The sequence below is a fragment of the Colletotrichum costaricense genome (genome assembly GCF_030867565.1).
Source record: "Colletotrichum costaricense strain IMI 309622 chromosome Unknown Scaffold_3.1, whole genome shotgun sequence".
Taxonomy (NCBI): Eukaryota; Fungi; Ascomycota; class Sordariomycetes; order Glomerellales; family Glomerellaceae; genus Colletotrichum; species Colletotrichum costaricense.
In genome coordinates this window covers 996110-1010752 of record NW_026848232.1, presented here as the reverse complement: position 1 = coordinate 1010752, position 14643 = coordinate 996110, and the positions used below count along the sequence as shown (strand labels likewise).

General features: G+C 54.4%; 6 protein-coding genes across 6 annotated transcripts; 4 read left to right on the top strand and 2 right to left on the bottom strand.

Moving 5' to 3' along the window:
• Positions 1 to 801: 801 nt before the first annotated feature.
• On the top strand, positions 802 to 1947 carry CCOS01_03150 (uncharacterized protein; the record flags this gene model as incomplete). The annotated part of the gene is made up of 1 exon (XM_060451336.1): positions 802 to 1947. One exon carries the CDS (start codon positions 802 to 804, stop codon positions 1945 to 1947), a length of 1146 nt encoding a protein of 381 aa, XP_060317601.1.
• An 850-nt stretch (positions 1948 to 2797) lies between these two features.
• Positions 2798 to 3742, top strand: CCOS01_03149 (uncharacterized protein; the record flags this gene model as incomplete). The annotated part of the gene is made up of 1 exon (XM_060451335.1): positions 2798 to 3742. The coding sequence occupies one exon, from the start codon at positions 2798 to 2800 to the stop codon at positions 3740 to 3742; it is 945 nt and encodes a 314-aa protein (XP_060317600.1).
• Positions 3743 to 4078: 336 nt separating this feature from the next.
• CCOS01_03148 (uncharacterized protein) lies at positions 4079 to 4588 on the bottom strand (the record flags this gene model as incomplete). Its single annotated transcript, XM_060451334.1, has 1 exon — positions 4079 to 4588. The coding sequence occupies one exon, from the start codon at positions 4586 to 4588 to the stop codon at positions 4079 to 4081; it is 510 nt and encodes a 169-aa protein (XP_060317599.1).
• Positions 4589 to 5371: 783 nt separating this feature from the next.
• Positions 5372 to 7158, top strand: CCOS01_03147 (uncharacterized protein; the record flags this gene model as incomplete). The annotated part of the gene is made up of 5 exons (XM_060451333.1): positions 5372 to 5459; positions 5724 to 6104; positions 6192 to 6623; positions 6677 to 6895; positions 7001 to 7158. The coding sequence occupies 5 exons, from the start codon at positions 5372 to 5374 to the stop codon at positions 7156 to 7158; spliced, it is 1278 nt and encodes a 425-aa protein (XP_060317598.1).
• A 291-nt stretch (positions 7159 to 7449) lies between these two features.
• CCOS01_03146 (phytanoyl-CoA dioxygenase) lies at positions 7450 to 8670 on the top strand (the record flags this gene model as incomplete). The annotated part of the gene is made up of 2 exons (XM_060451332.1): positions 7450 to 7879; positions 7943 to 8670. The coding sequence occupies 2 exons, from the start codon at positions 7450 to 7452 to the stop codon at positions 8668 to 8670; spliced, it is 1158 nt and encodes a 385-aa protein (XP_060317597.1).
• An 814-nt stretch (positions 8671 to 9484) lies between these two features.
• Positions 9485 to 12736, bottom strand: CCOS01_03145 (uncharacterized protein; the record flags this gene model as incomplete). The annotated part of the gene is made up of 3 exons (XM_060451331.1): positions 9485 to 11435; positions 11929 to 12003; positions 12639 to 12736. 3 exons carry the CDS (start codon positions 12734 to 12736, stop codon positions 9485 to 9487), a joined length of 2124 nt encoding a protein of 707 aa, XP_060317596.1.
• Positions 12737 to 14643: the final 1907 nt, after the last annotated feature.

The window sequence follows — 14643 nt, the reverse complement described above, 5'->3', positions numbered from 1 at the left end:
GCTTCCTAGCCCGTCACTCGCAGAAAAGCCGCCACTCTCTGGTCTCTATTAACCTTACACAGTAGTGTAAATCCCCTGGCTCCGCGGTGCGCGCGGAGTGGCGGACGACCAGGTTTCCAAGTAAGGTACTATGTAGTATCCTTGTAAACGCTCCGGGAAGGAGGAGGAGTAGGAACCAACTCGATCCCAAACTACATCCCCAAACTACAGAGTACCTTGCTTGAGGCTAAACCATACAGTGGCTCCGAACGACATTGTCACGCCCCTCATACGCCGGTCGAAACGACTCTGGGAGGGAAGGTGACGACGATGTCTCGCCAGGCGCCCGCGCGCGGGAGTGTGGGGAACGCCAACGAAACGGAGAGAGAGAGAGAGAGAGACGAGAGTCTTTACTTGGTACGGAATGTAGTTGCTTTTGCGTGCTCCGTGCTCGACTTGTCGTGCCGGGATACGGTGTTGGCCGGTGGGTTAGCTCTGCTGTTCGAGACCAGATGAAGGGGAGCAGAGAGAGTAGGGTATGTTGCAATGCCGTGACAATGCCAAGATGTTGACGTTAACGGGATCATCAGGATCAGGAAGGAGGAAACAAGATGGATCATAGAAACGCCAAGAAGAAGAATGATATAAGAGGAGGTCAAGATTCCTGCCAGAAAGACGAAATATCTCTCCTTCTTCTCACCAGGCTCTTCACCTCCATCAGTCCTTCTCTTCTTCCAGCTTGCTCCTGACACTTCTGTGGTCTGCTTCACTCGATAGCAACCCCTCGTCGTCTCGTCCTTGAATATCCAGAGATTCATCACCATGGCGCTCCGCTCCGCCCTCGCCGCGGCCCTGGCCCTCTCCCCCTTCATTGGGACAGTCGCAGCCCATGGCAGCCACACGACCGACGAGATTGCCGCAGAGATCGCCCTCCGCGACGTCGTCACCGTCCACGGCAAGCGCGCCCTGGACGCCTGCTCCAACTCCCCTGCCGCCCTGGCCCTCAAGCAGCGCGCCCTCGAGCGCCGCGCCAACATGGCCCAGATGCTCCGCGAGAAGCGTGGCCTCACCGATCAGAAGATGCACCAGAAGCGCACCCAGGCCGACCTCGTCAAGTGGGCCGCCGTCGACCACGAGTCCACCGAGGCCTACAACCTCGACACCCCTCTCGAGGACATCTTTGGTTCCAACGCCACCTGCGCCCTCGTTCCCTTGACCACCATCGGCCCTTACTACGTCGAGGGCGAGCTCATCCGCGTCGACACCACCGACGGCCAGGCCGGCGTCCCCGTCCACCTCGATATTCAGTTCGTCGACATCAACGACTGCACCGCCGTCCCCGAGCAAATCATTGACGCCTGGGCCTGCAACGCCACCGGCGTCTACTCGGGCGTCTCCGCCCGGGGCCAAGGCGGCCTCAACACCACCCACGGCCGCGGCGTCCAGAAGTCCGACTCGGACGGCGTCGTCCAGTTCGACTACGTCTTCCCGGGCCACTACACCGGCCGCGCCACCCACATCCACATCATGTCCACCGACGGCGCCACCATCCTCCCCAACGGCACCTTCGAGGGCGGCACCGCCCGCAACATTGGCCAGCTCTTCTTCGACCAGGACCTCATCTCCGAGGTCGAGACCCTGGCCCCCTACACCAGCAACACCCAGACCCTCACGACCAACCTCCAGGACGGCATCGCCGCCGGCGAGGCCACCGCCGCCTACGACCCCTTCCTCAAGTACGTCCGCCTCGGCGAGGACCTCAACGACGGCCTCCTCATGTGGATCACCATCGGCATCGACACCACGGCCGACTACAGCGACGAGGTCCGCGCCGCGGCGCACTACTACGAGGGCGGCGGCGTCGACCAGAGCAGCGGCGGCGACGGCCCCGGTGGCCCTCCTCCCAATGGTACCTTTCCTACCGGTGCTCCCCCGGGTGCCCCGCCCACCTCTACCCCGTCTGCTTGAAAAAAAAAGCACGCTGACATTTGTTGGTGATGAAGCTTAGAGCTTGGGCTACCTAAGATGAGGGGAGACGGTTTCTAGGCTTCTAGAACCGGCCCTCCCCTTGATTCGACGGCGAGATGTGTGTGTGTTGGTATATAGGAGGAAAAGAGTTGTGTACATGAGTGTTGTGCGAAAGTTGTACAAAGTTCTTTTCTGGTGGGAAAAAAGCTTCATACCGACGACCAAGGGCTGTTTGTGTTTAGTTCAGGAATAGTAAACGAAAATTCTGAAATACATATTACATTCGTACATAAATCAACTTGTTTTCCTATATTGGTGAAATGGCAGCAGCAGCGGCACAAGTTTGGATCATCTTATGGGCTGGGCTGAGACGTTTCTCTAGGAGGTTAAAACCAAAGGAAATGGCTGCGAGTGGAACTTCTGATGTCTCAAGTAAATAATTATTGACCAAGTACTAGTCTCACGACCGTACATCGCCAGTAAAAATGCAAGAGAAAGGAAATGTGAAATGTGAAATTCAGAAGCAGTTTGTAATTATATATTCCTAAAGTGTGAGGAAGTCCAATAAGCCTGAGGAAGAGGACTGTTCAAACAAAATCAGACTTCGGCGCTATCGGCAGCGGGGACGGGGATCGCCGCCGCTATCACGGGCCGCCGATTAACCCCCGCATCGGCCCCACCAACAGAAAACATCCCCCCGCCATGACGTCCCCGCCGTTCTATCAATCCAGAACAATTAATATGACCCCTTAAAACAAATTCACCACCAACGACTATTTCTGACGAAGAGGGAAAATATCTCATTCACTCTCAAATTGTCTCACAAAATCTCACATTACTCTCACCGAAAATGGCGACTTCCAGCATGCACTACGCCCACTGCGGCGCAAACGACGGCTGCAAGCTCGCCTTTCAGTCCTCTCTGCCCCTCACCGGCGCCAGCTCCGCAACCCGCTGCATCCTCCTCATGCACGGCTTCAGCGGCTCTTCAGAATACTTCTACCGCAACTCCGATGCCCTCGCCTCCAAGGACACTTGGGTCGTCGCGCCCGACATGCGCGGCCACGGCAAATCGGACCGCACAAAGGGCGGCTACCACGTCGCCCGCCTGGCCGCCGACCTCCGCGACCTAATCCACCACCTACGGCGCGCCGCCGCCTCGCCCGACCTCAAGATCGTGCCCGTCGGCTGCTCCATCGGCGCCGCGGTGCTCTGGACGTACGTCGAGCTCTTCGGGTGCGCGGATTTCGCGGGGTTCGTGTTCGTCGACCAGGCGCCGCTGCAGGATCGGTCCACGTTTGACGGGTGGGACGAGAGCTTGGCGCACACGGGCTGCTACGACGAGAAGAGCATGCTCGGCGCGCAGAAGTTCTGGATGGAGGAGTCGGCGGCGGCGCATGTCGATCTCGTGGACGGGTGTCTTGGGTACCGCGCGAAGCCTGACCCGGCGACGGACGATGTTTCTGCCGAGGTGAGGAAGAAGGATGAGGAGTTCTTCACGGGGATCAGTGCGTTGTGCGACCAGGCGTGGCTTGCGAGGTTATTGGCTGATCATACGCGGTACGACCACCGCGAGGCGATTGAGATGATTAGCGTGCCGACGTTGGTGATGGCGGGGCGGAAGTCTGGGTGCTTCCCGCTTGAGGGGATGCTTGAGACGGTCAGGAGGGTGGAGAAGGGCCGGCCAGGTTTGGCGAAGTCGTCTGTCTTTGAGGCTGGACATTGGTTGTTTTATGAGCAGCCTGAGAGGTTTAACAAGGAGATTGCGGAGTTTGTGGAGTTGTGCACCAAATAAGGTGGTTACAAGCAGGCTGAGGAATGGATTAGTATATCAGATGTTGGACTATTACAGATAGACTGAATGGTTCTGGACAGCAGGGTGAAGTGAGCTTGAAGGCATTTGGGTATGCAAATCGAATTCAAGAATACCAAATTCTAACGACCAAAAGATTACCTATGCTATTATCATATACCCCTCATGCCTTGCCCTAATTTCCATGCAACCCGTCTATTTACCAATATGATGCAGATCATCCAGGTATCACCCAAACTCTATATTATTCACCATATCCGCCACGTATCACCCGTGAAATAAAGCAGTCGGCCCTTCTCTAGGTGTTTAGAGTTCTTCCTAGATGCTGAGAAGCTGAACATCAGCACACCCAAGAAGTGTCCTCTGCCCAGCCTTCTTGAAGCTCAGCACAACGCTGTCGTTTCTAGGACATGCCATCCAGAATCCGTCCTCAAACTGCAGACTGCCATCGACGACTCCGACGCCAGACGTTCCAGCCCCACACTGCAGCTGGACGGTGTTCAAGCTTGGCACCGTCGCCGTTCCGCCGGGTGTGACGATCAACCCGGCCGAAGGGGAAGAGTCATCACCCGAGAGGTGGGCGACGTTGACCGTGTTTCCAGTGGCGTAGAACTCGGCGCCCTGGCCGGCTGGTCCGAAGACGACGTTGGCTGTGCAGTCTGCTGTTGAGATGTAGGTGAGCTCTTGGCCCTGGATGGAGGGCGTGAGGTCGAAGTTAGTTACGTTTGCGGCGAGGCGGAAGGTGGTTGTGGTTTGTCTGACGGGAAGACTGGCTGCCGTTGCCACTGCGGCGAGGAGGGTTGTCTGGATAAGTGTTTGGGCGAACATTTTGATAAGTTGTTGAGTGAGAAGAGGAAAGTTGTGGTTGATAATGTTTTATAAGATAGTTGGTTGGTCTCGTATGTGAGTCTGAATCTGATTGAGAACCTCCATCACGGCAATTTCATTGGGTTTATATGTGAGTTGAACTCGGATCATAGTTCAGTATTCTTGATGCAACGTTTCTCATCGTGGCGGTACTAAACTAGTCCCTGCCTCATGACACTCTTCAGCTCGGATCCTTCAAGACGTTCTATTTCCGTGAATTTATGTCATGAGCCGCTCGCTAGAGCAGTGCCTCTTTAGCTCTGCGCTGATCTTTGGGGCTTGGCGATTCTAGTGCTTAGGGACGTGGCTGCCGGCGATCCGGGGTGAGACGGGATCGCCGCCGGCGCCCCACTCTCCCGTCCGCTCCGAGCGCGGGGTACCGGCCGTCCTGTCATGGAGACGGGGAATTGGAGTTTTTCGCCCAAAGACGACAGTTCGTCCTTTGACACTATTTTCCACATTGCGATTTCGTCGGCGCGTACGTCTCAGGCGCCGCTCACTTGTGTCATAGCGCTGCAGTGACTTTCACACGACCTGAGCCAAAGTAAGCAGGTGTCCATTGAGCCTGATTACTGCCTTTTTCTGGGTTTCTGACCTTCTTTCCATCTTGGTAGACCGGAGGAATTGGGCTGAAGGTGATGCCTCGTATTCTGAACCAGGCAGGTAAGACACCCTCTTGACGCAGTGGCGCACATCAAACGTGCGTCTTGAACGGATTTCTGACATCAACGCAGCATGGTAAAGATGAGAACAAGAACTAGTATCGCCCACAGACCGATCTTCGTGCTGACAAGTGCCACCAGCAACACCTGCCGCGTCCGCAAGGTCAAATGTAAGCAAATATCCACCATGACACCATGGGAAGAGCTCCTTTGATCAATACGAGATCACTCAGGCGACGAGGCTCTGCCAGCGTGCCAACGCTGCCGCAAGGCTCAGCGGTACTGTGACCTCACCACCACCCCACTCCCACAACTCAAAAAGACCCAGCAGGATACAGAAGATCCCGACTCCGCTGATGAGTATCTTCTATGCGTACCTTACTATTCTTGATCCTGCACACGTTGTAGCCGCTCACATACATCCCTTAAAGCAGACGAACCGCAAACTCCTTTCCCATCACCATCCAACCCCCGCAAAGCCCTCCAGAACCCGTCCATAGCACGCTACTTTTTCCACTACATTGCCGACATCGCACCGTGGTACGACCTCAGCGATGCGTTCCTTACCTTTGGCACAAGCCTTCCCGAGGTCGCCCTCGATAGCCCACTGCCCTTCGCCGCCATCTTGGCACTGTCCGCGGTCCACACAAGCAGAACGACTGTACCATCCGCCAGGGCGGCGGCGGAGTTCTACCACGGGCACTGCATTCGTTTGCTGATTAACATGGCAGCGGAGGTGTACAACAATGATGAGCGAAAGCAGGGGCTTGCGCTAGCTTCTGTATGTCTCTTGCGGTCGTATGAGATTTTGAGTGGTGAGATCCTGTCGTCTTCCGGTCACTACTTTTACGCACCTTGTAGACACTTTGGCATGGTTATTGCATAAACTGACATCAAAGCAGAAGAGGTAGACCCAAACAGGCACCTCCAGGGAGCATATTCACTGGCAGCCTATCATACCCCTCAAACTGACGCCTTTGGGTCTAGCCTTCGAGCAGCAGGCTTCTGGAACTATCTTCGTGAGGACATCACCTTTAGCTTGTTCCGCAGATGCCCGCTCAAGATAGACCTTGCTCAGGTGCCCCTAGCCCTACCGGCGTCTGGTTCAAGAACCGATCAGGACTACCTTAGTGCCGTTACTCTCATTCTCGGCCGCATCATCAATACATGCTTCAAAGGCTCGGGTTCTGTCACGGAGGAGTCGTGGTCTAGCCTTTCTCATCTGTTACGTGAATGGCGTAAAAGTCTACCGTCACGGTTTGAACCCTTTTCCACGGTTGAACGCGGTCTGGGCCTCGCCTTGCCATCCATTTGGCTGCTCAGAGATCATCATGGTAGGCCTTTATATCTTAGAACACCCTTGTCTTGTGACTGAATAAGAATCTAGCGGCGGCCCTTCACTATCAGCTTGTCGCCACTACGATACTCTGTATCCACGCAAGCCCGCAACAATTATCAAGTCTTCAAAACACACAAGACGGCCGAGACGGCCGTCAAGACACAAAAGACGATATCATCGAGCACCTCGCCTTCGATGTCTGCGGCGTGGCCTTCACCGCCAACACGCCCTCGGTTCAAGTCAATGCCTTTGGCCCCATTGCATTCTGTAAGCCTCTTACATACACACTATCTTTCGCCTTCCTGTCCATCCTTTTATTTGACAACACTTCCTGCTGCATTTTTAAACCAACAACTGAAAAGACTTCGACAGGCGCACGATTCATCAGAAGAGAAGCCTCGCGACAGGAGCTGATCCGCCGCCTCTTGGCGTGTAAGCGAACAATCGGCTGGCCCGTCCAGAGACTCGTCTCGGAGCTGGAGACGGAGTGGAGGAATCCGCCGCCACCGGAACAAGCAGACAACGAATGAGGAGGCGGATATTAATCGAAGAATGGTCAGTCGTAGCTTGCTGTGTAGAGGGGGGTGGGCTAGCGTACCCCGAGCTCGGATTTGGGGGAAATCTGGGGAAACCTAGTAGCTAGGTGGTCCGGGGTGGATGGGGCATGCACGTTTTGTCATCCAAACCCGAGCTCGGCATTGGCGTAGAGAACCTCTTCTGAAGCCTCCTCCCTTCGAGATATAAATGCATAAGAAATCTCTGGAATCTCCCATCAGTTTCACTAAACGTATCCGTCTACGCATAAATATCCTTCTCAAGCCATGAAAATAATCTCCTCCCCAACGATGCTCCTCCGTTCACGCCTCCCTTTCTTGACCTCAAATGCCCCCTCTCGTCTACGCTTCCCTATCACCAGTCGAACAATGGCCTCACTTACAACAAACACTCACGACCACGAAACCCTCCCATCAACACCAGCAACAATACACCCCTCACATTCTGAACTTGCTAGTGCTCGCCTCTCCCCGCGCAACCTCGAACTCGCCGTCCGCCACCTCCACAGAGACGGCCTCGTCGTCGTCTCCGACGTCGTCCCGCACGCAGACCTCGACGCCCTCAACGCCAAAATGGTCCAAGACGCGCTCTACCTCCGGTCCCTCGGCGACAAGGGGCCCTTCAACTATAACCTGGGCAACTTGCAACAAGATCCGCCTCCCGTGGCCGAGTACTTTCACAAGTCCATCTTCACAAGTTGAGTTCATTCCACATCCTCCTCGTATCTCTATACAAACAAACTCACAACCAAAACAACAGACGCCATAGCAACGCAAATAACCTCCTCCCTCCTAGGCCCGCGCCCAAAATGGACCTTTTGCTCCGCAAACTCGGCCATGCCGCCCTCACCAGACTCCAAACCACAACGCCAACCAGTCCACTCCGACGCAGATTTCGCCCACCCATCCCACCCCTTCGCCCTCGTAATCAACATTCCCCTTGTGGAAATGACACCCTCCAACGGCTCAACGGAGCTCTGGCTCGGCACCCACGCTCCCTATCTCCTGCCCGCCTCTCCATCTTCACCCTCATCCTCATCCACCACCACAACACCCTCCTCAAGCTACACCGGCACCATAATCCCCTCCGGGATAGCAGCCCAGCAAGGCACCCACGGCACCCGCGCAAGCGGCCGCATCAACCCCCAACTCCTCGACCTCCGTTGCGCCGTCCGCCCGCCCTCGCAGCCGACGGTGGAAAAGGGGAGCATCGTCATCCGCGACCTGCGGCTGTGGCACGCGGGGATGCCGAATGCCACGCCCGACGTCCGCGTCATGCTGGCCATGATTCATTTTGCTGGGTGGTACCGGAACCCGATGCGGTTGCAGTTTGCGGAAGACGTGAGGCCTTTGCTGGAGGGGGACGGGGAGGCGACGGGGAGGGATGATTTGGAGATACCTGTGGATTGGACGACGAGGGAGGAGGCTTTGAGGACGTATCTGGGGAGGGGGTTTGGGAATAGCTACGATTTTAATCAGGAAGAGTGAGTAACGAGAGTAGATTGCGTATGATGGTGACTTTGGAACAGACTAAACGGTTTCAACTAATCAAAGATATTGCATTTTGCATTGGGGACCTTGAACAAAGATGGCATATTGCCAACTCCGCAGTGTGAGTCTTGCCACTGATGTAAACACCAACCAAATATCCACACATTCCACACGTTTAGGCGATTCATTTGATTGCTAACTGAAAGCTACTGACAACCACGGATTGTGGTATCGGTCCCACGCTTTCCCCCCTTTCCCGCTCAGTTCCGACCTCCGCTTGAGAGGTACCCATTCTGACTAGCAATGGCATCATGATAATTAGAAAAACGCAAGAGAAGAAAGCCCTCAAATACATGTCTCTCACCATCACACAACTCAACTGGGCAAGCCACTGGTGTATGAGTGAGGTATTGCGAAGGGCGTGAGAGCAGAGCAGAACAAAGAAAACATGGTATAGTAATCCTCTCCTCGGCGAATTCTCCGTGGCCGATAACGAAGGAGACCGAGCTGGCTTTTCCACGCCGAAAAGATGGGAAAAAGGAAAAAAATGATTAATCGGAAAAGGTTGAGAGGGGGTATAATAGGAAAGACCCGTTTTCCGCCGAACCTCGCATCCATTTTGTCGCGAGAAGAAACAAAGGAAATCCTACAGCCTTCATCCGTTGAACTCAGTATCAAAAGAGAGAGATCCGTTGAGACTCAACGCTCAGGAGGAGTCCCATAATCTGGCGGCCATCGCTCAGCGAATGCCCGTTGACCGAAATTTAAAGGGCGATCAAAGCCGCGAGGTGCTTCTTCCCGTCTTGGTCGCCTAGAAAAAACTCGGCTTCGTGAGTACACGATACTCGACATAATCCTCTCCGTCAATACTGATAATGGTGCCTTGCGAGACGAGTTTGCCGACAAAGGGGCCGTTGGTCTTGCGCTCGTACTTAATACCGCCGTAAAACTTGGTTTCTTCACCTCCAACCTTGCTGCGGTGCTCTTCTTGGCTAGCCCATACCTTGTTCAGGCGCTGCATCTCGTCGCGCTCGTGGAACAGGCTACTCATGCGGGGGCCGTTGCCGTTGCCGTTCTGCAAAGGCATCTTAGGCATAGCTTGAGGCGGCATTGGAGGAGGGACTAAGTTGGCCATGTGGGCGGCTTGAGCAACCTGGGCAGCTTGAGCAGCTTGGGCGTTCTGAGCAGCTTCGCGGTCAGCGGCGAAACGCTCGGTTCGAATCTGGGCGGCCTCGATCCGGGCGATTTCGCGACGTGCACTGGCGTCAATCTTATTCTGCGCTTGTACAGGGGTTCGTGATGACTGTCTGACGTCGAGATCGGGCAATGAGTGCCGAACGCCGCGGTTCTCCGTTCTGCGGCTCTGGCGCAGTTCGGGGTTCACCTCGACCTTGGTCTCGGGTGCCTCGAGCATCTCTTCTGGCTGTGGAACAATGGCGGGTGGCGGGCCCATATTGTTCATGTAACCAGGCTTATTGATGCCATTTGCCACGCGCTGCTGTGCCTCGTACACTGCCCTGGCCTCATTCTCGACTCGCTCGTTGGGGCTCTCGCCTTGATCGATTTGGTACTGACGGACACGACAATACTCCTTCACCTCGGGGCGAGACAGGACTTTAATGTGTGGCTCCAGCTCGACCTCCTCCCAGTGAATCCACAGCGCACCCGCTCCAACGGGAAAGTTGCCATCGACGAAGCGCTTATCACGCGTCTCTCGCGCCACCTTGACGCGGAACATGTCATTTTGTCCGAGGATGCCGTAGATCGCGTGCTTGTTGATAGGATCAGGCTCACTGGAGCCCTTCCAGTAGCCCACAATGATGCGTGTGGGTCTGGTACCTGGCAGAGGGTCGAATTGAGGAGTCGGCGGGATGTTTTGTGCTGGCGGCGTCTGCTGTACCGGGCCTCCACTGATCGTGCCGATGCCACTACCAGTGCGGCGACGTTTGGAGTCCGGCCGAGCCGGCATTGTAGCGTGGTCGGGAATCACCGCACCGTATGCGATGGCTGGCGCTACGGGATTCTCGGGGGGAGGGTTTTCCTCGACACGCCGGACCGCTTCCTTAGCCGCAGCTTGCTCTGCAGCATCTCGGGCCTCCTCCGTCATCTCGATAGAATCCGTTCGAAGCTTGACATATTCCTTCACTTGGTGGTGATCCAGACCAACAAGGTGGTCTGCGAAGACGACCCGCTCGAAGGTCACCCAGCTGCCACCTGGTCCGGGCGGGAGGGGATACTCGAGACTCGATACCGGCTCGCCGAAGCGGGTGTTCTGCTGAATGCGAGTGCGGAGGCGATCGCGAACATCGATGAAGCCAATAACTGCATGCTTGCCTCTGGGGTCAGGCACGGGTGAATCGCGCCAATATCCGAGAATGACGCCCTTCACACCACCCAGTCCATGCCTACGAGCTGGTTTGGTGCCGCGTGGCGTGCCTTCCTTCTCTGAGACAAGGCTGCTCTCCATCTTGTCTTCACTCAAGTCATTGAAAACGGACGCGCGCTTCCGCTTAGGGTAGTGAGAGACGACTGGCTCATCCTCAACATCCGCCATATTCTCATCCTCGGGATCAGAAACAACGCGGAGTGGCGATGACTTTTGCACGCCATTGCGGTTACCGACAACAATCTCATCTTCCAAAGCGCGATCATGGCTGCCTGAGACAGGGCTCAAGTTCTCTGGAGGCGGGCTTAGATCATCATCATTGGCGGTGTCGTCGTCATCCAGAGCAGGTGGCTTAACCCCATTGGCACTGCTGAGCCTGTAATTGGTATCAGTATATGCTTGTTCACAATTGAGTTTGTTGCATTCCATGATGTGTTGCAATGTTGCCCAAATGGGTGCACTTGCAACCCTGATGAGGTCTTTGCCAACCAAGGTGGTGACGCTCGGCCATGGTGGCTGTAACTGAGAAAACCCCAGCTGATTCGGAGAGAGACAGAAAGAAAAGCATCGCCGGCGAGGAAGCAACAGCGCAAGACCAAGAAATGCAGACGATTCGAGTTGAGCAGGGGTAGAAAGCCATCCAAAGCGGATGTTGTATGCGTACATGAATCGGGAACACTTGTCCCTGACTCGACATGCGCCTCTTGGCAACTCGCCAGTTGCCCTCTTGACCAAGGCAAGCAAACCGGGCGCATGCATTGAACTTTGAAAGGTGCCAAAAATACATTGAAACTCTGAGTCGCAAAGAGAGAGTGAAGAACCAAGGAACTCGGATGGGGAGTTGAGAGTCTCAATGGAATGCGACGCACCTTCTTTCCTCCTTAATGGGTACAGAGGGCTCTTCTGGAGTACTCTTGAGGCGGGAGTCTCGTCGAAACGGCATTCTGAGAGTTTCGCAGGAGGTGAGAACAAAGACAGAGTATTTGCGGCGCACAATCAAGGAAACCAATGCTCAACGAGGCTGTGGAATGAAAACAGATGATATGAGAGACCGTGTATGCCGGCGACGAGGCACAAGAGTTGATGGAAGAAAAGTGATCTGGTTGATTGATGGGAAGAGAGGTGCGGTTGAATCAAGGGAGGGGTCGGTGCTGGTTGTAGTGGAAGGGGGAATGACGAGAGGGAACTCTGGCGGCCTTACAACCTAGCTTAGTGGCCGAAGCTAGAAGCGCCGTCAGACGCAGTGTCAGGGAGGGAAGGAGAGGAGTTTCCGTGCAGCCACAACACTTAGAAGGAAGTGAAGGTAAAGTAAGGTAGGTGCGGGCTGCGAAATAGAAAAATGAAGCAAGAAGTTGAGTTGAGAGCTGTGATGGATCGCAGGCAAGTCCAAGTCCAAGGTGAAGTCGAAATCGACCCAGTGTATGACTTCACCACTGGTCATAGCGCGTGGTTCTTGTACAGGAGAGCAATTGAAGAAGGAAGTATCAAGTGGCAACAACTTCAAATGCAGCTAGCAATAACAGAGGAGAGAGAGAGAGAGAGAGAGAGAGGCGGTAAAAGAGACAAAGAGATAACTTACTCTGTGGTTGTAGGGGTCTCGGCAACTGGGGTCTGTTGCTGCGGCTCTGAAGGCGCAACTGACGGCTGCTTTGTTTCGACCTCGGTGGTGGTCTCCATCGCGGTTGGTTTCTCGCGAGTTTGTGTTGCGACCGGGTGACTCGAGCCGATTGTCTGGCGGTAAATATTGATGTGGTCGCCACAAATCAAGTGAACCCCCGGAGTTGTCGAAAATTGGGCGACAAAGACTCGCGGTTCAGGTTGGCTCTTTGGATAAGAAGAAGAAGTGTTTGCTTTGATGGGTAACTTGGCGGCTAAGGTGATTTTGGATGGAAATGCGTTGGGACGTGTGGTTGTAAGAAGACAAGAGCTAAGGCTAAGGGCCTAAGAGGAGGGATCGGTGGTTTGGTTTGATTTGAGTGACGGCTCCAAATGATCGGTGGACGCGGTTCGTGTTTGAGGCCAAGATTGAATGTGACCGGGAAAGGTGGAGACGGGGAGGTGTAGACTGAGGTGGAGGAAGGTGTGTGTATCTGTACGGAGTATTCGTAAGGGGGGGAAGGAAAGAAAAGGTGAGTGTCAAGTAAGAGTGAGAGTGAGAGAGAGAGACTGAGTGAGTGAGTGAGTGCTGAGTACGTAGTATGAGTGGATGAAAAGTGAGAGGTGTACAAGGTATTAGATTCCACGCCTTTACCGCCTCGCCGTATTATGTCCAGTTTAGACTAAGAAGAAAGCAAAAAGCCAAGCCAAATGAGGCGAGAGTTCCAGTCATCAGTCGTCAGGCACCCCAGTCAGAATTTCTAGTCCAAGCAGGGTGTGTCGAGGTTGAGAGAGAGGTGGGCGAGAGGTAAAGCTACCTTACGCAGTAAAGTAAGGCAGAGACTGAGAGAGTGAGCTGAATACTGAACGGTACCTCAGGCTTGTGTCCCAGAGCACGGACGCTGACAGTTGAATGGCGCGGGAAACAGGATTCGGCGCCTTAAACGAGATGAAGGCGTATTTAGCGGAGAGAACTGCTGTTGTTGATGGGCGGAAACACCAGTGATCAATGTGCGAGTCGATCAAAGCCAGCCTACCATACAAGTTGATGGCATTGGGTTATCACCGCGTAAGGGTATGTGAGGTGAGGAAGAGAAAAGTGGTTGGAATTAGACCCCAAGGAGGACCGTGTGTGGGATGATGTAAAAGTTGGGCACAGCATACACCCGTAGTGTACTGTACAGCACAGCACGGACAAGGAAGGGTGAATTTCAGTAAGCTAAGCTAAGCTAAGCTAGGTACTTTACTCAAGTACTGTTGTGGCCTGGCCGCATTGGAACCTTGGTTATTGACGTGTTGTTTGTAAAGTTGAGGGGGGCGTGTCACGAGCAAAAAAAGGATGGGAACTTTGGAAATGGAAGGGGGTAGGGGGCAACAGAAGGAAAGGAAACAAAGCGATTGGTATGAGAATCGGGGTGTGAATGGGGTTCACTTCACCAAGGTGCAATAAAAAGCCCGGCAAGGTTTTACTGCCAAATGAGAGGAATTTTCTGCCAGTGGGCGGGTGAGTGAGCGAGTGAGTGAGTGAGTTAGTGGCCATGGATGGATGGGGAGGAGGATAAGGGCGAGAGAGATACGGACGGGTTACTGAGAGACACAGGTTTTAGTTTGTCCCCAAGGGAGGACAGGCCAACCAGAGTTGCGACTGAGATTTTTTGATTTCGGAGGTGGTTGCAGTTTATTGGGTAAGTTCTCCAGTAGCTCCCATCGAGTGGGAGGCCAAGCAGCCTCAGCCTCTCATGAGACGACAGAGAGAAAGAGCGCCCAGCGATAGAGAGTGTGAACAAAGGGTACTTTGATCAAAAGTGGTCCGTGGCTCATATCATCTGTCGGTCACACATTATAAGAAAACCAATGATACTGCCAATGCCCCCGTAATGGAGACGGACGGATGAGGAAAGGTAAGGTAGTCATCACCCTATCCAGTCAGGACAGCATGGTCATGTACCAAGCAATTTGCATCAATAGTACCTTTTTTTTCCTAGGCC